Source organism: Nicotiana tabacum, chromosome 8, assembly GCF_000715075.1.
Source record: "Nicotiana tabacum cultivar K326 chromosome 8, ASM71507v2, whole genome shotgun sequence".
NCBI classification, from domain to species: domain Eukaryota; kingdom Viridiplantae; phylum Streptophyta; class Magnoliopsida; order Solanales; family Solanaceae; genus Nicotiana; species Nicotiana tabacum.
Genome location: NC_134087.1, coordinates 26,717,951 through 26,740,769, shown reverse-complemented (window position 1 = coordinate 26,740,769; position 22,819 = coordinate 26,717,951). Strand labels below are relative to the sequence as shown.

General features: G+C 36.2%; 3 protein-coding genes across 4 annotated transcripts; 1 reads left to right on the top strand and 2 right to left on the bottom strand.

Moving 5' to 3' along the window:
• Positions 1–736: 736 nt before the first annotated feature.
• On the top strand, positions 737–3,627 carry LOC107788676 (plasmodesmata-located protein 2). Its single transcript, XM_016610375.2, has 3 exons — positions 737–1,629; positions 2,455–2,592; positions 3,261–3,627. The coding sequence occupies exons 1-2, from the start codon at positions 876–878 to the stop codon at positions 2,589–2,591; spliced, it is 891 nt and encodes a 296-aa protein (XP_016465861.2). The 5' UTR covers positions 737–875; the 3' UTR covers position 2,592; positions 3,261–3,627.
• A 4,971-nt stretch (positions 3,628–8,598) lies between these two features.
• LOC107788677 (nuclear transport factor 2-like) lies at positions 8,599–15,644 on the bottom strand. Its single transcript, XM_016610376.2, has 10 exons — positions 15,515–15,644; positions 15,335–15,425; positions 15,086–15,220; positions 12,726–13,035; positions 11,957–12,291; positions 11,268–11,439; positions 10,990–11,111; positions 10,846–10,911; positions 9,998–10,082; positions 8,599–9,024 (listed from the first exon to the last, which is right to left on the bottom strand). The coding sequence occupies exons 2-10, from the start codon at positions 15,371–15,373 to the stop codon at positions 8,924–8,926; spliced, it is 1,365 nt and encodes a 454-aa protein (XP_016465862.1). The 5' UTR covers positions 15,374–15,425; positions 15,515–15,644; the 3' UTR covers positions 8,599–8,923.
• A 1,435-nt stretch (positions 15,645–17,079) lies between these two features.
• On the bottom strand, positions 17,080–21,053 carry LOC107788678 (subtilisin-like protease SBT1.2). 2 transcript variants are annotated; one of them, XM_075219125.1, is made up of 5 exons: positions 20,224–21,053; positions 19,072–19,758; positions 18,093–18,578; positions 17,642–17,999; positions 17,080–17,526 (listed from the first exon to the last, which is right to left on the bottom strand). In XM_075219125.1, the coding sequence occupies exons 1-5, from the start codon at positions 20,591–20,593 to the stop codon at positions 17,505–17,507; spliced, it is 1,923 nt and encodes a 640-aa protein (XP_075075226.1). In that variant the 5' UTR covers positions 20,594–21,053; the 3' UTR covers positions 17,080–17,504. The 2 variants fall into 2 exon arrangements, with proteins under 2 accessions (XP_075075226.1, XP_016465863.2); XM_016610377.2 differs by having other exon boundaries at positions 17,080–17,999.
• Between the last annotated feature and the right edge of the window lie 1,766 nt (positions 21,054–22,819).

Here is a 22,819-nt window from a genome sequence, read left to right as displayed (position 1 = left end):
AATTTTTACTTTATTCGAATACTACAAAATGACTTAAAAGTTATTTAGCTTAAAAGCACTTCAAATAAGTAAATTCAAACGGGCTCTCTATCGACAACTAATATTAAGAGTCAGAGACAAATTCATATTAAATTTGATAGATTTGACCTTTAGTTTATTACTAATGATTTCATTGTATTTTTTGAAATTATGAATTTAACATTTAACATTTAATATTTATTAAAATTTAGTTATATATATATGTATGTTTGTGTGAGTGTTATTTGACGGAATTTCGGTTAAACCCATTGGTTACATGATACATGTACTATTATTGGTAGTACCAGAAATCTATTTATTCAATCCCATTAAAAATGATGTGAGTTCAAACTTTCAAAGGTATAACCTAATGGCCAACTAAGTAAGTGAAAATTATGGAAAACTTAAATTTAAACATCAACAAAGATAAAAGTTAATTTCTTCTTCATTTGTCTAAGTCAGGACGAACAGAATAATTCTGTCCAAATAAAAAATAACCAAATATCCGATTAAATAATCAGAATGCAAGCAAACTGGTCGGAAAAATGACCATAGTATAATAATGCATGTCATGGCATTCATTTAATTAAAAAAAATTGCCAACTATTTAGGCAAGGCTAAGTACTTAAAAAGGAAGTTATATCCCATAACCATAAAAAAGCCCCCTAATGAAATTTCCCTTTTTTCTTTACAAAAAAGTTCACTACTATTTCACTTTCTTCTTTGTTCTTAGCCTAATAAATAGCCTCTAGAAACACACCAAAAAACCAAATCCACCCCCAACACACATCAAATTCTTCCAACAAGCATCTCATCTCATCTCATGTTTATACTTATTCCAATATTCAAATCCTAAAATGGGTCCATCTCAAATTCCCCAAAAAACATTCTCCATCCTTTTCTTATTTCTCTCTTCAATATTATTCTCCATTAATCTTGTTTCTTCATCATCTGAACAACTCACAAACTTTGTGTACAAAGGCTGTGCTAACCAAAAATTCCCATCTGGGTTTTACTCACAAACACTTAACACCCTTTTTGACAGCTTAGTTTCTCAATCTTTAACCTCAAAATTCTACAAAACCACAGCTGGTAGTGGCAGTTCAGCAATTTCTGGTCTTTTTCAATGCAGAGGTGATCTTTCAAACTCTGACTGTAATAATTGTGTCAAGAAAATACCAAACATGTCCCAAAAACTATGTGGAGAATCTATAGCAGCAAGAATTCAGCTTATTGGGTGTTACTTAAGGTACGAGGTTGCTGGGTTTCAGACAGTGGGACCCACTGAGTTGCTGTTTAAGGTTTGCGGGTCAACTCAGGCGAGTGGAACTGGGTTTAGTGATAGGCTTGAGACTGCATTAGGAGAAATAAGTAAAGGGGTTTCGAGTGGGAATGGGTTTTATGCAGGTGGGTATCAGTCGGTTTATGTGTTGGGTCAGTGTGAAGGTGATTTAGAGAGTGGGGACTGTGTGAACTGTGTGAAAAATGCTGTTGGGAAAGCTAAAAGTGAATGTGGGAATTCTATTTCTGCTCATATGTATCTGCAACAGTGCTATATTAGTTACACTTATTATCCTAATGGTGTGCCCAGTAAATCACTTTCTCCATCAGGTAATTTTTTAATATTATCACTTATCAGTATAGTAATAAATAAATAAAAAGACAGTTCGGTGCACAAGGTATTCCGCGTTCACATAGGATTCAGGGAAGGCTCGCACCTCAAGGGGTGTGATGTAGACGGTCTACGGTCTACCTTAATGCAAATATTAGGGCCGCTTCCACGACTCGAACCTAGTCATGCGAATAACTTTATCTTTGTTCCAAGGTTCTAGTTGGTATAGTAATGTTGTTCTAAAAGACAAATTAATTAATAATTGAATGAAATGAATTCAAATGAAGTAAGATTGATATAGAAGATTCATATGGTCGATTTTAAACTACTTTGGAATTGTATAGTGTATTTTTTTAAAATTTATTTATAATGATGGTGCCAGGGCTAAGTTACATGTACATCCACTAATTCACTAGGTGTGACAACTCAGTAATTCTATTTGCCTAAGCTTAGAAAGATAAAAGAAATCATCAAATATTTTTTCCCTCTTCTAAAATTCATAATTGAAATTGTTTCTTATATTTTAACATACTTTATTAACCACTAGACTGCCCTCGGATGCGACTAAGATGTAGTAGTTGTAATTGTATAATTGAAGTTTCTTTTTTGATGACTTTGTGAAGTTATGTTCATAGCAATAGTCCTGAAGTATTTTGTGCATTGATTAAGACTTGTATTACCAAGTAGCTTTCATTAATTTAAATTCTTTTTTTTTTTGTTTAATGTGTTTCTGAGATCATTTTCACAATAGGAGTAGTAGATAAGTTTGAATTGATCAAGGTTTTTAATTATTGAAATATCTACTGTATTTGTTGATGGTGTAGGAACAAGGGAGAGTACTCAAAAGACAGTGGCTATAGTTTTGGGTGGAATGGTTGGTGTGGGGTTGGGAGTTGCTTGTTTGCTAGTTACAAGATCAGCTTTCAAGAAAAAGAGTAAATCTAAGTATGGTGGAGGATGAGGTTAGTATTACACAGCTTTTGACTATTTTTAATTGTTCTTTAAGTTCCTAAGAATAGTTCCACTGTTCATATTGGAACTCTTAAAAGAGAAAATTGGTGTAGTTTTTAATAATAGAAAGATTTATTTAATTCTTTGTTGATAATGGTGGTGTTCGAACCAACTTACGCGTATGTTGCTTTATTTATTTGTTTGTTTGTTAATAATAGTGGTTTTCGGACTAGCGTATGCGCATGTTGATTATTCTACTGAATACTTGCTATCTCTCGCCAACACAAGTATCATATAAATTTATTCAGTATCGACCGGGGCTTAGGCAGATGGACAATATCTAGTATTTTTGTCTCTCGTGGAATTTAGTCTCAAGCTTCCCGACTTTCATCCCCCACTTCTTTAACTGTTAGACCACATTCTTGGATATACAATAATTAAAAGATTTATGATTAATATTCAGGGCAAAATACGAAATTGGCTTTGTCGGTCGTAACTTATTGTATTCGGTAGCCAAAAAATGTATAAAATATGTATTTATTTTGTATGTAATACACACACATATATATATTGACGATTATATTTGGGAGCGGTTAAAAATATACATTTCATTAAAATTTACTTATATATTTAATTGAGGTGTTTATTGTGATAACACTTGATCATGCAATGTATGTAGGTCAATTGCTAAAGGAATGACAAAATGGGGCAGAGATTTTGAGGAGATGGCTCTAGAAAAGACAAAAGTGTAAAGTTAGTTTGCATGATTGGGTTTATAAACTGTAAAGAAAGAGGAGATAGTGTGGTGATGAAGGAAAGAAAGATCTGCCTTTTGTGTTTTGTATTGGCTCCAATTTCCAGGATTTCCTTCTTAACCAAGTTTTGAAGTACAAAGTAAATAGTGGTGAATTAAACATGAAAGAGTTGTCTCTGTAAGACTAAGCACTAGGAATTAGTTGTATTAATGCTTCTTTTTCTTTTGATGGAAATAATATGATTGTACATCCATATGTGAACTGCTTTATGAAAAAAGTTATGGATCAACATACTGCAGTTTCTTTTATACTAAAGTGTCAAAATTGATGACTTCACTAAAAGGAAATATTAGAAAAAAGTAAGTAAATTTAGTCTTTTTCAAAATCGAGCAATTTCAGTAGACGATTTGAAATTTGGTGGATAATGAGTTTAAACTTGTGATATACTTCTATAATCTACACAATATGTAGTTTCGCAATTCAGTGAATAATGAGCTGAAACATGGGACATATACCTAATCAACACAACATGCTTTGCGCTAGAGTTCGGAACCTAAATAATGTGTGTTTGGACTCAAAACACACAAATAAGTGTATTAAAAAAAGAGACATTTTTATATATAGCATGCAACAACAACACGCTATATATTAACGGTAACGTCTGCCGTTAAGTATAGCGTGTTGTTGTTACACGCTATATGTATAACGTACAAACAGAAAACGATATCCTCTGATTTTGGCCCCACCAATAAATGAACTGACAATCACAATTATTTCAATGTATAGCTTGTGTTTAGAAAACGTTATATATCCAAAAATTTCTACCTTCCGGACTAGCCATTTCCTATATAAAGTGGTCAGAGTATTTGAAAAAATCGTTCACATACAATTCTAATTCTCTTCAATATTTTCTTATTGTTAAACTCTGAAGCATTTTTTTCGCAATGTCTGAAGAGCGTAGAATAAAAGTTCATTATATTGGGGGGGGGGGGGGGGGGTGAGGTTGTGACGGAGAATAACTCTGTGAGGTAGAGTTTATCTCCACAGGGTCATGTTAAATTACCAGTTACACTAGAGTATGATAAATTGATATCGTTGTTATGCAAAAAAATGGGAAAGAGGTAACGTCCAGTGATACTTAAAGTAACTGGAAGATATTTATATTCCGTCACTCCGCAAGGGGGCCGCTTTTTACTCGGAGTTAAACATCTACGATGATGAAACTTTGAGGGATTTTCTGAGGACTTCGGATGAATACCGGGAATATCTTGTAATAAATATGTTGGATATGTACGTCAAGGTCGAAGATGTTCCAAACAATGAGGTGGTCGGACATGTTCCGAATAACCCCCAGTCATCGGCTGGCTATTCTGGAGGAGTTTTTGCCGGACATGTTCCTGATGAAAGAGTTTTTCTTGATTTAAACTTATCCCCGCCTGCTTTACATAATTCACAAGACGAGTGGTAAGCTTCAATTTTCCTTTGTGGTATGATGTACAATTTTGTTGTATTCAATTTGTATTAACGCTCATATATTTAACAGAGGGTACAAGCCGGATATGAGTTTTATAAATAATGAACCCGAGCATAGTTTTGGTGTGTTGGATCAAAGTGGTCCATCCGGGAGCTATCACCTCATGAAAATGTCCATCATGGAATTTCATCACATTACGACTTGTAAGTAAAGTGATACGACTATATGAAAATTATTTTGTAAATTTAGCATCTTATTAATTTGTTGATTGTGCAGTGAAAACGAGCAAGTTGAAGCAAATGTACTCACTCAATTGCCCGAAGACGACGTATTAAATCGGGATCTGGCAAATGCACAGAGTGAGGAAGAGAACAGTGATTACAATAACAATGCTGATGAATCTGGAGACGATACACCCTTTCATCGTGAGGATGGTGATGAGGAGGATGACAAGGAAGGACATGATTTGACGAGAGAGTATGCTCCACCCCCTAGACGAAGAGTGCATGAGTCCCGAGTGCTGTTTCATTCAAGGGAGGTTCCTTACCTTGATAACTTGCCAAACATGTCGGATGTGGAAGCTCTAACAAGGGATTTTGATGAAATTCGGACAGCAATGTGGGATGAGTCTAGACCAATGGTGCTGGCAAAGGGCATGCTTTTTCCTGATAAAGTGCGCCTAAGCAGGGCTTGTAAAATGCACAACGTAAAAGAGTGTTGTGAGATGACGGTATGGGAGTCAAGTCCGGTTGTATACAAGGTTGTTTGTCGCATGTGGTTTTGGCCATGTCATTGGATGTTGCCTGCGATGAAGAAGAAGACAGGTGTGTGGAAAGTGGGTAAATACATTCCCACCCACAGATGCGAAATGGACACATTCAACGGGGATCATTTCAACTTGGATATTGATTTGATTTCTCTTATTCTTATTCCATACATCGAAGCAACCATAAGGTATAAAATCAAAGAGTGCATTACAGCAGTCCACCAGGAACATTGCCATACAATTACTAAAAGAAAGGCATATTTCGGGCGGAAAAGAGCGTTTGAAATAGTCTATGGTAACTGGGATAAGTCATTTGCAGATCTCCCTAGGTACATGGCTGCACTGCAACAGTTTAACCCCGGGACGGTTGTTGAATGGAAGCTTGAGCGTATTCCAGGTAAACCAGAATATATGTTCGATTACGTTTTCTAGGCGTTTAAACCAGCAGTTGATGGTTTTTCGCATTGTCGGCCCTTAATATCCATAGACGACACTCATGTCTATGGAAAGTACGATATCAAACTGTTGATAGTCGTGGCAGTAAATGCTAATGGACAAATATTTCCTCTAGCTTTTGCTATTTGTGCCAATAAAATCCAAGAGACGTGGACACTATTTTTGAACCACTTGAAAGAGCACGTTGTGAAACAGCGTTCCGGTATTTGTCTAATATCCGATCGACACGGTGGTATCTTAAGTTCTGTGGAGAACTTGCCTGCATGGCAAGAACCTTATGTCTATCATCGTTACTATGTTAGGCACTTTAAAGCTAATTTTCAGAAGGCATATCCCAACAAGGATCTTCATGATTTGATGTGGATGGCAGCAACAGACCATCAACAGCATAAATTCCGGATGCACATGGAATATATCAGGCAAGAAGACGAGGCAGCCTATCGTTGGTTAATGCGACATGACCCTGAAAAGTGGACATTGCATGCGGATGGTGGCAGACGATGGAGAACTCTGACTACAAATGTGTCAGAGTCTTTCAACGGGTTATTGAAGTCTGCAAGAGGATTGCCTGTCACAGCCATGGTGCGGTTGTCGTTCAAGCAGATGGCGGAGAGGTTTGTTGAAAGGTCTGCAGCTGCAACATCATTGATGGAAAAAGGGTGTTGAATTTATGCCAGTGCCTATGAAAAGATTTGAGAAATATAGACGGCAAGCACATTGGCATTCATTTTTGCAGTATGATAACGAAAGAAATGTTTTTGAAGTTCGCACCGCTATTCATCAAAATCGAGGTAATAATGTACATACTGTAAATGAATCTAGAAGGTTATGCTCTTGTGGAAAATGGTCCATCTACCACATGCTATTAAGTGCTTTCAACAAGTTGGTTTGGGTGTAACCAACTATGTTGATCAACAATATAGTGTTGCGAGGGTTTGTAAAAAAATGGGGGAGGGTTCTGTCGAGGAAGAAGACGAGTTCAAATTAAACGCTATATATAGCGTATGATTTGAAAACGCTATATATAGCGTTTAATTCGAACACGCTATATGAGAAGTCAAATCGTCTGACACATATAGTGTGTAACACGCTATACTTAACGACAGACGTTACCGTTAATATATAACGTGTTGTTGTTGCACGCTATATATAGAAATGTCGTTTTTTTTAATACACTTATTTGTGTCCAAACACACATTATTTAGGTTCCGAACTCCTTTGCGCTCCACCTAATCAATACCCCATGCATTGTGCTTTTACCACTTGATCAAAACGCTGAGGGCATTTTTGTCTGTTTATTTCAAGAGCAAAGTGAAGATGTGCGGTCCGAGATTCTCTTCTTTTGTCTATATCTTTATACCTTGGGCTCTGGGTCCTGAGTAGCTATCACCTAAGAAATTGAGACCCTTTTTCTTCCAAGTTTTCTTTACTTCCTTTACCTTCTAAATGGACATCCTATTGGCACTAATCCATCATTTTCTTCTTTCCTGGCAAATGAAGCTCGTTCCGTAATTTTTCTTGTGGCTATTTGCCTTCACCATTAAGTAAGAGAGGAGTAGTAGAATTGATATATAGGAACAAATATAACTGCACAATAATTATACCGCCTTTCAACTATAATGGGGCATCATTGAGTCAAACATAGTCATCTTACGTAGGTGTTTGGACAATATTATATTGAAGTTGAAAAAAAGAGTACTATAAAAAAATATTTGAAGTTATCCTCCAAAAATATCTAAACTTTTCTATTCCTTGCAAATTGCAATAGCAAATTATCCCTTCTCTCGAAGAATACTTTAATGTCATAAATGCTGACAAGTTTAAGCGTTAATAAATATTTACACCTTGACTTGACTTAGGATGCAGCCAAAAGTGTCAAATGGATATTCGTACATCCATCAAAATTTATATTGAAGAGATACAACCAGCAAGAACGAGTTACAATTTTGGCTTTACACATTTTAGCTACTGAATTCATTCACCTTTATAAATTTATGCATATGTTCCCATTTTATGTCAACCTCTGATTTTTCATAAATAAGGTAGCTTTCTTTCCCTGCTTCAGATCCACCTTTCCTGTTCCTTAAAGACTGCTCATTTCAAGAATTAAGCGTTCTATATAAACAAGTTAAGCTGAATGAGCTACTTCTATCATACTAAATCGGCTCTGGCTGCAACAGTGGCCGAGTTAATATGGATACGACAATAGAAGAAATCACCTAGTATTTTGAGTCAATAGGAACCTCATATCGAGCCAATTTGTGATATTAGGTAATTCCACCCAGTAAAATTCACGCAGATAAGAAGAAATCGCCTAGTATTTTGGCCACTGTTGAAATTTGAACCTTGATCTATTCTATTTGAGGCAAAACGCTACATAAATAATACCCATGAATCATCATCTATATTAACAGCTTACTACTTCTGTACGTCTTAACACCCATATACATGCAGCTTATGCAGGTATGCACAGGGGAATGTTGGATTTTCTGCTCGACTCACTGTTTTCATTATGAGAACCATAAAGATATCATGACAAAACACAGAAAAAAGAAATAGAGGACTACGTAACTCCATAGGCCATACTTTCAGCCATGCTCAATATTTCTCACACTTTGCATCACTCCAAAAATACAAGTATTGCCTCTAGAATTGCAGGACAAAAAAGAATTAAGAGCAGAATACTAACACACCTTAAGCTACAGGAGAAAGATGGGAAAAATCTCTCTCAAAATGCTCGGGGAAAAGAGAACTGATAGCAATATAATCCTTCCATAGAAAGACAATAACATCAAAAATATAAAAGCTAACCAGTAACCACGTTCCTTATCGATCCCAACAGCAGAATCGTAACTTAGTATGCAAGACTGGCCATTCATGCTCTAGTATCATCATATACCACGAAAGCCGTTGCTCTTCACTCTGTCATCTGGATTGCTTCCCCTACCAAAAGTTCGCCCGCCAGGACGACCTCCTCTGCCTCTTCCCCTTCCTGATCAAGGCATTTAGAGAAGAATGTTAGCGAAAGAGGGTCAAATACGCAAACCAAACAGCAACAAGCACTACACAGTTTTTTAACCAAATGATAGCAATTATATCACCACCTCCTTTATCAGCTATCTGCACTCATACAATAAAATTTCTCATGAACCAAGGCAGATGTAGAAGGGCAACTTCAGTTAACAAATGGGACAATCATGAAGAAAAAAAACTGCACACTCTAATATACCATACAGAGACTCCTTATGCCGAGCAGAGGGGTATTGACATAAAAAGAGCCTAGCAATGTGTGATACCTCAGGTTGGTGCAAGCCCAAGACTCATATTCCACATTGGAATTAAGCCAAGGACACTACTAGGGAAACCAAAATTAATGGGCATGCCAATTCGGGGTTCTTTTTTGTTTAATTCTGTCCTAGTCTGCCACCAACCAAGACTTCCCTTCAATGGGCTCGCCGCTTGTTCAACACCTTAAACCTTATAAGGACTATCTATAATACTAGGTGCAACAACCAGTGTATAGTTTTGCTCGCACCACTGCATTTAACTGAGTCACCAGAGGGTAAACGAGTACTTTTCACCTATAGGGGAAGTCTACTGAATTGTGTTATCTTCAACGGGTGGATGCCCTCGTAGATCCTATTTGACTCTTCACCAAGTGAGTTTTTTTCTTGACACATATTATCCACATTATTCCATCACCAATTCTAGTCCAAGCAAATGAGAAATTCTATTTTCACATGCTTCCCACTCAATGATACTGAACAACCATTTTTAGAATTTTAAAATTGACCTCCCAATCTTAAAATAACAGCAAGAGGAATATTTCCTACCCATGCCCACTTCAAAAAAATGGACTAACAAATGAAGGTTAAATGCCAAGGCAAAGAATTACGTCAAATATCCAAGGGTAACATAAAAATAAGATCAAATTTTAAAATTGATATCAGTTTTGAGGCACATACTTCCTCCTCCACGAGAAATGCTACTGCTGATCAGTCTCCTCTCCTCAATGTAGACTTGCCTTCCAGCCAACTGTATCGGTGATGCCTAAGCAAGTAGAAAAAAATTGTTTGATATACTAGACATGACAAGGGTTCACACGACATATAAAGGCAATCCCTGAATATAAACATATGGCAGTAATCATGAAATTTTAGCCCTACCCAGAAGGAATAATCTAATCTGGAGTACAAAATGAAACTGATAGGGTCTACATTGAGATATCAATCAGGTTAATTATTGCGGAAGTACCAAGACAAATATAAGAATACAAAGATAACAACAGGCAGTTCATGTCAGAGAAGAATGTCTCAGATTCTTTTTCCTTTGATAACCGTGGTTCCCGGGCCAACTTGTGTGCAACTCGACTAATTCCACGGGGTACCTACTACCTCTTACCAGCTCAAGTATTGGGTAACTCTTGGACAGATGGTAAGAAGAATGTCTTTGATTCTTCAAATAGTAAGTATGTCAAACACATTGAGATGAAGTCATGAAGATGCTATTAACTTGAGACAACTAACTTCAGCTTCAATATGTCTCAAGTGAATATCTCCACATGATTTCCAACATCAACTATGGATCACCAACGAGATCCATAACCATTAAAAACAAGAACATTATAGAAATTACCATATAACCTAAAACATCTCAAATATGCATCATATAAATGCTAAAGAAAGCCAACATAAAAGTTGAAGTGGACAATTATGAAGAGTCACATCAAAGGATAACGTACACCAAAATGAGTCATATCAAGCAATTGAAAAAGTTGACCAAATTACAGTCTCGAACTTAGTGAGGTTCAAACCTTGATTGCATTTTGTACACCTTGGACTTCTTCAAACTCAACAAAGGCATAGCAAACGCCAACATCCTGTTAATCCATTGCAATCCAAACATTAGCATGCATAGACAACAAGGAACAAGATAAGGAAGCACCAAATATACTAACCGTGCGGTTTCTTAAGAATACACCATCTTGCTTGATCTTCCCAAAGTTCTTAAACTCTTGCAAAATATCAAGAGAAGATACAGTAGATGGCAAATTCCTCACGTAGACAGACTTTGGTTCCCCTGGGGAAGTCAGAAGAAAGTCATAATTAAGCTAACCTCGACAATACATAATTGAATGCTAAGAATGCTAAAGCAGATTCTATCACTTGCTGTTACTCAGAGATGTTATAATTGTTATGAATAATGACACCCTAAGATGTAGTGTAATTGTATTACCTTCTTGAGATGATCCTTCCTCTGCCAGGTCAAGACTGGCATACGGCACAGCTGGGGACATGGAGTGTGACTGCTCAACAGGAGGTTGCCACTCCGAAACAGGTGGTGCAGTCTTGGTATAAGTTGGCTGGATACGAATTGATGGTGCAGGTTTTCCTTTTGGAGCTCTTAACTATCAATCAAATTAAATGCCGTGTTTCGGGAAAAAAAGATCAATCAAATGCCATGTCCAATTAAGCTCATTACAAATAGAAATCAAGAACAAAAGACCATTGCAGACACTTTACGATAATACTACGTCTACAGTTAAGTTCCAGGAACTAACAAGGGCCAGAAGTCAAAACAAAATCTAAAGTTGGACAAACTTCTACTAATATGACTGTTTACTGCTTCCTTTCACCATGTATATTCTACACATGGATGAATCTACTTTTCTTCATCCACTGTCTATACAAGAAGTTCTCACTTAAGATATGTGCCTAATATACCAAGCAATATTCAAACTGATCAAGACTCCATGTAATAGACAAGTTGCTGTTTAAAATAATGTATCAAAGCACCTACCGTAAGATCTAATATTCGTGCAACTATCTGGCAGGGTTGAATGACCATAAAGGGATCTATTACTCGTGCATAAAGAGACGAATGCAGATCAAACTGTAAGGTGCGCACAAGATGGATGTACTTACAATAGCAGCATAACTAAACTTTGAAGGCTCTCCAACAGGTTCTTCTGCAGCAGGCTCAGGCTCTGGCACGACTTTGACCACATTATTTGGCAAAGCAGTTTCCTCCTCTAATGACCTTACTTGAGCAGTTTCTTCTCGCAAATGAGCCTCCTCTGGCACTTCAGCTTCAGCCTCAGACTCTGCCTCAGGCTCATCAGGCTCAGCCTCAACCTCAGCTTCAGATTGGTGCTCGTGATCATGCTCTGGATAACTATACTCTTCAACACCATCATTCCCTTGTATATGAACTGAATTCACATATTCAGTTGCCTCCACCTCTAAGGCATAGTCATGGGCTGCAAATATAGTTATAACAAGTTAAGTCATATGCTAACATTGTCAGGTATCAAATATGCTTTTGAGAACGCTCGCAAAATATCTGAGAGAGAAAGTTATGCACAAAGGATATGAACCTAAAACCAGTATAAAGTCCTGCAGTTGTCCCCTACCACACCCATCACAAAAAAAGGGAAAAAAATGGGAGCATCACAGTTTTGGGTGGAAACTAAAAGAGGTGATGCTGGTTTCAAATATCCCTTGGCACAGTGTAGAGGTAACATTAACCCTCTCATACATAGCAAAGAGAACCATAATGGGGTAATAACTGAGAGCAAGGAGCTCTTTCCATCCTTGAAATTTTCAATTATTTATACAACAAATAGGAAACTGAGGTTGTTACTAAAAAATCTTGGCATGTTTAACATCTTATACAAGCCAGATGTAACAATACCTGGTGGCTCTGCAAGAGGATAAGAAGCAGTTGGTTGAGCATCAAGATTGTTCTGTAAACCTACTGGTGCTTGAGGAAGCTCACTCCCCTCCTCATTAACAAAATGAAAGACATCATTCAGAACAAAGTAACCCTTCTCCTGAGGTGCAAGAAGAAATGTTTGCACAAAGTTCCTCCACCCACTGAGATCCTTCATCTTGACAGAACCAGAGACCACAACAAGAACACCGCCATTCCAAGATTCAAGAGAATTTATCGTCTTGATCTTAATTCCAGAGAAACTCAATGACATGATTAGAGTATGAATTTGCTGTACAGTGAAGACATACACATGATAAGATTAACAACAAAAACGCTAGTTACACTATCTCAAGCAAGGAAATAAGGTTAGCTAGAAACTAAACAGAGTAATAGTGATAAGCAACAACAAGGTCCTTTCAACAATAAACTTAAATAGGGACAGCAACTCTCCATTATATCAGAGAATCAGAGCCCTCATTACTTTCTTCAGAATTCTAGTGAGAATCTAGTAATGCGACTAGTTGTCCGGTACAACCCATTTCCACAAAGTACAAAAGAATCTAATTGTGCCAGATCCTTAAAGGCATTCGAAAAGACAGGTACAAGCATTCTTAGAAAAAATAGGAGATCCACATGCTACATTCCAACACCTTTTTTTATAAATAAAGTCCACCTGCTACATTCCAACTTCGGAGGCAGAGGAATGGCGTAAAAGAGCTAGTATACAATCCTACATTGGTTAGAAGAGGTATAGGTTATAGTCATTGTTCAATCACATTACGCTGGCTAGAGCCTTGTATGTCAACATATGAATCTAGAGAACCCCTAATTTGCCGTAAAAGACAAATTATTTTGTATCATAAAGAGATGGCTCAAATGGATGTCATGGAGAGAAAAGAATTCACATAGCTGATACCAACTAGTGTAGGATTGAGGTGTAGTTGATTGATTTATTCAGACAATATCCATATATCAATAATGAACAACACATAAGATGGTGGCATTCTCAAGAGGTATTCAACTGTATATGGCATGAAATGGTTTACACGTTTGCAGCCACCTATGATAAAGGTAGACAATCAGCAGATTCAATCTAAATGTCTAAACACTTTATAATTAAAGCTGAAACTTAAGATCTCTCATTCGCTTCTCTTCTCTGTTTCTCTCAAGGTAGATGGACGAACCTACATTCTACAGGGCTTATCATTGGTAAGCAATCAGTGAAAAAAGGCACCAATTTAATCAGAAAAGCCTCCAGGACAAGCAAAATCTAGACATCAAGGTGGGATATTAAGCATGAAGTGCATCATTTAATCATTGACAATCTACATGATGCATTTCTCTCTTCACTTCGCCATTGTATGCAGTTATTATCACAATAGAATTAAATGGTAGAATGTATTGAACAAATGAGAAATCAGGAAAATGCAGACCTAAGTAGAAATAAAATTCCGTACATTAGGTCCCTTCTCCGTTGAGAGTTTTAGAGAACCACTAGCTTCCTAAAGCTCCCAATTTGCCTTAAAACGACAGATAATTCACTAGTCATGGAATGATATGACCTCAAAGAGTACTTCGAAATAATATTTGTGTGTTGACCCTTTCCCGACCCAGGGCCCAGGGGAGCATGAGAGGAAAAGGAGATAATGTGAATGTCCCAAAAATAAACTGAGCTTTCCATTCCTCCACCTTCCCTCATTTTTGATAGGAAAAGAATATCAATCTCAGAAAGTCCTTTCCTTCCCCGCCACACCTCCCTCCTTCCGTCAGCCTTTCCTTTAATGGTAGGGGGATACAAAGGATCCATATAGCATATCTTATCTAGTTTTGGATTGAGGCATAGTTAATCAATTTTCTTTTTTATGAAAGGAGTATTTGATCGATTTTTGTATGACGGTGGTGTCCGAGCTAGCCTGCACGCACCTCCGCTGTTTCAAGGAGTACCTTCTACCTCCACTAACACATGTACCAGGTAATTTTTTTCTTCTCTACCAGCTTAGACAGAGGAGAAGAATCACCTAGGAGCTTAGGCAGATGAAAAGAATCACCTAGGGGCTTAGGCAGATAAGAAGAAATCACCTAGTGCTTTTTGCCTCTATCCAGATTTGAGTGTATGTGAACGATATTTATTGATAGATGGTAGCTGATTTTGAAATAAATGGACAAAGTGTTTTCCTAAAGGATTAGTATCTTCATAGTCAAATTATTTAACGAGTAGGAATTGATTTTGCAAGTTTTTTATAATTGTTATACATAACAAAATTAGATCTCGAAACATAATTGAAATCTAAGATTCCTACTAAACAAAAAAAAAAGGATAAAAGAAGCGAGAATCTGACCACAAGAGCAGAAGCCGATTCACTTGAATCACCATCAACTCTCACAATAGAGCTGGCATCAGTATAAAACTGATGAACATAATCAGGTTGCTGTTGAAGTACCTGATAATATTGTTGCACAAAGTACGAACCTACCTAAAAACACACAAAAAAGCAAAATAAAAATAAAAATACATATTAAGATAAATCCATAAAAAAAGCAATGAATTAAACTGCATATTATGGTGAAACAGGCGATGATTTAAAAACCTGAGTGGCTCCGATTGGAGCAGAGTAAGAGCTCGCCATTATTTCCCTCTCAAGTGAGTTCACACACACAAAAAAAAACCTCGATCAAGACCTTTAGGGTTCAAAAAGGAGATGCAGATTACTGTTACAATTCGTAGAAAAGGTAAATTATTAGTAATATATGTTACAATACATGCGTACCGTATCTTCTTTATAAATAGGAGAATTTATTTATTACAGAGAATAGAGAGAGATACGGCGGTTTAAGAGATTCTACGAATGGAGAGAAAGAGAGTGAATAATGGAGAGGAGCGTAATATAGATCTATGGAAAGTTAAGCGATTTGTCGGACGAGCGGCCGCGGGGTGTGCGCGCGTGAAAGTTGCAGTGGCATTCTTGTCATTGACTCACTGCATTCTCATGTAAATAATATTTTAGCTGGTAAAAAAAATACAAATATTATTGACTTAGGAGTTTATGTAAGAAATAAATAAAGACTTTGTGAAAATTCCTAAGTTGGATGATTATCTTAGAAACTCGAAAGTTTAGTGACCGCAAAACATCACCTTTTCGGCACCATAAATGATTTTATAGGCTGCGATAAATTGGATGACTTCATTAGTACAGTAAATTTAAAAGTGATTTTATTGAGTTATTTTCATAGCTTCAATTATCATTTAAGTAATTATCAATTATCATTTAAGTGATTTTATTGAGTTATTTTCATAGCTTGATCACTTAATAATTGATAAAGAAAATATATGAAGTATAAACAATATATATAAAACCAATTTTAATAAAAGCTAGTACCTTTTTAAATGGAGAGAAGTGGGTGAAATTGAATAAAGGGTAAAATACCCAACAAACCAAACCAAAAACTTCTTTTCTTTCTAGAAAAAAAAAATAACTAACAATTGTATACTTTATCTTTTGACAAAATATTCTTATAGCTAGCCTAAATTGATCCAATAAGCTTTGATGTGTTACTTTTTAAGACCAATTGAAAGCCTAGCCAAATTTGCCAAAATTTGGATGCCTTGTGGCTAAAAATGACAACCTTGACTCAAACTTTACCATTATAAAGCACTTAGTAATGCTAACAAGAGTTAACTTAATTCAGTTCATTCCCCAAACCTAAATTAGAACTAACAAAATATATTATTCAAATCATAAATAAAATATATTTAATTATTTATTAATGTTTCCTTTCTATTCTGTTTGTATCTTTCTTTATCCACTTTGAACTTGCTATCTATCTTTTTTTTTTCCTAAGCAACTTGCTATCTATCTAGTTATTCGTTTTGTGCAAAAAATGATCTGACAAGTAATTTTCATCCACTACCAATTTGTGGCATGAAATTCAAAAATAGTCAAATTTACAAGTGTTAATTGAAAAATAGCCACAGTTTCAAAAGTAATCGAAATTTAGCCACTTTTCATGTAAAGATAAATCTGAATGAAAACACTGTTCAAAATCCGAAAAATATTCCAACATAATATACTGGAGTTCGAATTTTTACATGTGAACTTCCAGCAAAATATGCTGGAAGTTCATACACAGGTGCACCAATCTCTAGTATAATATGCTGGAACTTTCCGTGTTGCAGCAAAATAGTGGCTAGTTTCAACGACATTGCAAACGATGGTTATTTTTCAATTACGAGTCCGAAAATTGACTAGCCCGTGCTATTTTCACTTAAAGTTAAGATCACACAAAATTCTCAAAATCATATAATATGCAAATCCAAATTAAATGTTTGGAACTAAGACAATGAAAATCTGCTCCTATTATTACAAAATAGATTTGACTTACATGCACCGACAATGTAAAGAATTTTTACACTATCCGTGCATAATAACACGTTACAACATGTAACCTGTCTTATTTTCCAAGTTTACAAAAATAGCCATAATCTTCACTTCTTTGCTGCCCATGCCACTGAAATAGGACTTCTAACTTTCTGTTCTTTATTTCTTGAGTTGATCCACATCAATTGCCCTTCTGCAAAATTTCTCCTTTGAGTTCCAATTCTTTTCCTTGATATAAACCAAACTCTGTAACTTAAACTCTGATTTACACGCTTAAATATCAGACGTCGCGGTTTAACTCTGACTTTAACTCCCTCAGGTGCAACAACATTAACTGAATAAACAGAATTAGAACTCCCAACATTTGTTACTCTCCTTGTGATCATCTTTCTTGTTTTTCCTGCCTTAAATATTACAGAAATTGAAGGGTAATTAAGGCTAAAACCTCTATGCTTCTGTAAAATATCATGGCAACTAACATTCTTGTGAGTAATACTAAAGATTTCAAAGTTTTTGTACCCAAGAGTACATAGGTGAGTGATATAGTCATTTGCCTGAATGTCATATATCAATCCTGGATCATCGGCTTTTCCAGGATTTACATGTCCAGCTCCTATAGCAAAAATTCCAGCTGGTGTGTCGCCGTCCATTATTGGTTTTCCCTTGTGATCAGTTGTATCAGCAGTTGTCATTAGCGCGGATTTTATTGCAGCTGGTGTCCATTTAGGATAAACTGAATGGAGCAATGCCGCAATCCCACTAACATGAGGACATGCCATTGAAGTTCCTGATAAGACAGTGAAGTTTACTCTTCTCGTATCCTCAGGTAGGCCACTCGGGCCTATATTTTGCGGCCAAGCAGCTATAATGTTTACACCTGGAGCAGAGACGGATCCAGAATTTAAATAAGTTCGAGATTCTGAGTTATTTTAAGACACCTAACATTTACATTAATAGATCCACCACTGACCTGGAGCAATCAAATCAGGTTTGAGAATTGAAGGATCAGTAAAACTTGGACCCCTTGAGGAAAATTGTGCAACTGCAGGTGCTCTAGATTTTCCTATAACTGTGCCTCCAAATATGATTCGAGCTGTTGGTTTTCGTGTTGAGTTTATATAGTTTTGCAACTGAATTGATTCGTCGAAACCAATCAATGTTGCTGGAAGGACATGGACGTCGACAGAATCTTCTTCCAAATTTACTGCTGTATTTGCTAAGATCATGGCAACACCACCTGATTCCTTAACAACTTGACCTTTCTCTGCTCTTCCATTGACTCCGCGATCACATACTACTATTTTTCCATGGACTTTTGATTTTGGTAGTGACCCTCTTAAGCAAAATTCACTTCCATTATCTCCATCTGTGAGATAAACAAGCTCAAGAATTTTCGGAGAATTATGAACTTGCTTCCCAGGGTACAAGGATTCTCCATACACATATTTGCCGTTACCTGTTGCAAAATATGAACAAAGAAGACTAATAATTTAGGCTTGAAACACGTTAAATAACGTTGTCCTAAAAGCGATATCTACTCTCTCTCCTTTGCAATATTGCTGTGTAATTGAATGCAAACAACTTTAGTGGACATAACAAGCTTATTATAATAGATGCAAGACTAAAGAGCTGTTTTTTCTTGCAAAGTAAAAGACAATTTATAGGGAAGAAAAAACTAGCTTAAGATAAGATGCAATGTTCAACAAATACTTTATTTATATGCTTATATTTGAGCGAAGGGGAGCCGTGGCGCAACCGGTAAAGTTGTTATCATGTGACCAGGAGGTCACGGGTTCGAGCCGTGGAAACAGCTCTTGCAGAAATGCAGGGTAAGGCTGCGTACAATAGACCGTTGTGGTCCAGTCCTTCTCCAGACCCCACGCATAACAGGAGTTTAGTGCACCGGATTGCCCTTTATATACTTATACTTGAATAAATTGTAACATTACCTAGCTGAATTATTGCTGGAAATTTCCTATCAAGTGTGCTAGCACCAATAGTGGAAATCCAAGGAGCTTCATTAGCTACTGAACTTTGAATTGGGCCATTATTTCCAGCAGCACACACTACTGAAATTCCATGTTCCGTAGCGCGAAAACTGCCAATAGCAATAGTATCCTCATAAAGTGGAACAGGAAAACCACCAAGTGAAAGTGACAATATATCTACTCCATCTCTAATAGCTGCATCCATTGCTGCAAGTATATCAGAACTATAACAACCACTTGACCAACAAACTTTATATATCGCGATATGTGCACCAGGAGCCATCCCTCGAGCCTCTCCTGCTCCGTTTCCAAGAACACTCGCCATTGGAACGGGAGCTCCCCCTGCAGTAGATGCTGTATGTGTACCATGTCCTTGTGAATCTCGAGGCGACAAATATTCATCCATTAAATCTAGTGGTGTTGATGCCTTTGATGCTACCATGTGTCCTATGTGGAAGAACCTTGCACCAATAAGCTTGCGATTGCAACTCGAAGAATTGAAATCTTGTCCTTCTTGGCAAGTACCCTTCCATTTCTTTGGAATAGGAAGCATCCCATGATCAGCAAAACTTGGACTCTCAGGCCATACTCCAGTATCAAGAACTCCAATGATCGACCCTCGACCAAATCCAGACTTTAACCATGTACCTTGTTAGGAAAAAAAAATAACACCAAGACAAAATTAAAGAAAGTAAGAAGATAGACTCTGAGGCGGCGTGAAAACGACTTTCCTTAAAGAGACACTATCTGTGTACAGTAGACATGTTCTTATTTAAATTTATATGAGTTTAAGTTATATATACCGTAAAGAAATATTTACACCATCATGTCACTTTTAAATTAAAAAAAGCCTGCACTAAGCTCCCACCATTGGCGGGGTCTAGGGAAGGGCCGGCCCCAGAGGTCTACTGTACGCAGCCTTACCCTGCATTTCTGCAAGAGGCTGTTTCCACTGCTCGAACTTGTGACCTCCTAGTCACATGACAACAACTTTACCAGTTACTGCAAGGCTCCTTTCCGTGTCACTTTTAAACTGAAGCTGTAAAAATTTCTTATATTGACAGTGTATATAACTTAAAACTCAATTTATATATTACAAACTATATAACATACCTTCCTTTGTAGGACTAAGTCCTAAGAACTTGTAAGAGTAAGTTGTCTGAATGTCAAGTTTCCTCTCTGGAAAAATGGACAACACATTATTTGATTTCCTCAGTGACTTTAGCTCATTTTCAGAAAACAAAGCTGCAAAACCTTCAAATGCAGAATGGTAAGAGTACAAAAGTCGAGAAGTAGAGTCTTCTCCTGAGGAAATGAATTTTTCAAGAAATGAAAGGTGCCATTGAAGTTTAGAACTAAAAGGGGTTCTTGTTGTTGCATGTGGATGTAATTGTACTATGTAAGTTTGTAAATTTTGAGCTTGTAGTAGGGGAATAAAACATAGCAGGAAATAAAGAAAGTAAAATTGGATATTGAGTTCCATGGAAATAGTAGGTACTCAATTCTTGGATTGTAGTGCATGTTTTGTTGGGAGATTTGATGTGGTATTTAAAGGGATTAAAGAGAATTCAAAAATGGTTTAAGAAGAAGAAACTCGTGAAATTTAAGAGCTCCACTTCACGAGATGTTTTTTTCAAGATTTCAAAAATCAAGAAAACATTCCTATGATTTTTTAGTATTAATTTGTCCATGATGTAGAAAGAAAATTTTAGAACGTGGAGATATCTGTTCATTTAATACCTTCATTTGTTTACCAAAAAATAAAAAATAAAAAATTACCAGTGCAATTTATGCACACGCTCCACTGCGGCATAGGTTTTGAGTTTTTACTGCATTTGAGCATTGAATTGAGTCACGCCATGGCTAGCTTTTCTTAGGATATTGGCTCAGGCTTTTGAGGCTCCTTTAGGTACTTCAACAAAAAAAAAAAAAAAAAAAAAAAGCCCAGTGCACTAAGTTCTCATTATGTGTGGGATCCGGGGAAAAGCCGGACCACAAACGTACTTGTATAAATAAAATAATTATAAGTAATTACATGTATCTATCCATAATAAGTATTAGTAATTTAATTAGGTAATTTGAAAAATGAGACAGGACAACTTGCTATAACAAGTTAAAATACGCTAATAATATAAAAATTCTTTACACTATTAAGGTATATAAGTTAATTTCCCTTTAAATTTAAGTTTCCCTGAACTTACAATGTATTAATTTCTTATATCAATAGGTAAAGTTGACATATAATAAATGCAACTCTTTATAGATATATTATAATTGGTAAATTGAGATAGTGTAAACTTTATTTATGCTATCATGAGTGTATATAACAAAAATCATATTCCGTGCTATAGTTGGTAAATTAAGATTGTGGTTCTTTGGTTCGTTTCATCTATTATCAAGAAAAAGCTCATAAATCAGTTCAAATTACGGTATCTCGCCCAGAAATTGAAGACTAGATAAAAAAAAGCGAGAAATATATAAAAAATTTCAACAGTTCGAATCACACTAAAAGTAAGTGAGAAACTGTTGTTGGTGGTCGAAAACAAAATAAGAACAGTAAAAACTTTTTTGATATTAATGGCGGATGATATTAGCTAAATGAATAGAAAAGGAAACAAAACTGAGACAAATGCAAATAACAACATCCAACATAATGTAACAGCTGCTCCATTTTTCATCTTGCTCTTCTTCTTTTCTCTCTCAAATCCCAAGTCTTTGAATGACAAATTTACAGCAGGATCCCCCATTTTCACTTTGCTTCCCAACAAAATGGAGTTGTTCACTCCTTGAATATTGTTACTTATATAAATGTTTATGCTACAACATTCTGATCTTGATTCACTAGAACTTGTACCACGACGTACAATCATCGATGCTCCAATGTTTCGCCCTTCCAAATTGACACTTTCAAATGGCACATTTTTGCTATCTGGTGACATGAAAACTGCTAAAGCTGTTCTAATTCAGGAGTTGAGGAATGGTAATTTCTTCTTTGCCTTTTCTATGTTAAGAAAGACGAGTACAATCTACTTTTCTGTATGTACAAGAAAAGTATATGCTGAAATAACTTAATGAACACTCAATTAAAAGGGACATGCAGAATTTTGCGCGAGTGATATCAGCTAATTGTCACAATTCTTGTGATGTTTAAAGTTTTACTTCCGATCCCAAATTAATATTTACTTTATATGATTTTATACGAAATCAAACATATTATATACACAGACAGGCACAGACTATATGAGCCCACATTACGGGGGTGAAACTAAAAAATAGCCAGATTCATAAGTGGTGATTGAAAAATAGCCACAGTTTCAAAAGTAATCAAAATTTAGCCACTTTTCATGTAAAGATAAATCAGAACGAAAACACTGTTCAAAATCCGGAAAATATTCCAGCATAATATACTGGAGTTCCAGTATAATATATTGGTCCAGCATGACATGCTGGAAGTTCATACACAGGTGCTCCAATCTCCAGTATATTATGCTGAACCAATCTCCAATATATCATGCTAGAACTTTTCGTGTTGCAACAAAATAGTTGCTACTTTTCAAGGAATTTTTACCTCATATAGCAAAGGTTAACACCTTATTTATTTTAAATAAATACCATTTAAAAAAATTATATTCTATAGACCTTTTAAGGTTTATAGCAGAATATTTAATTTTGGTTACCTCCTTGCCCTAAGCCACTAAATACGCTATTC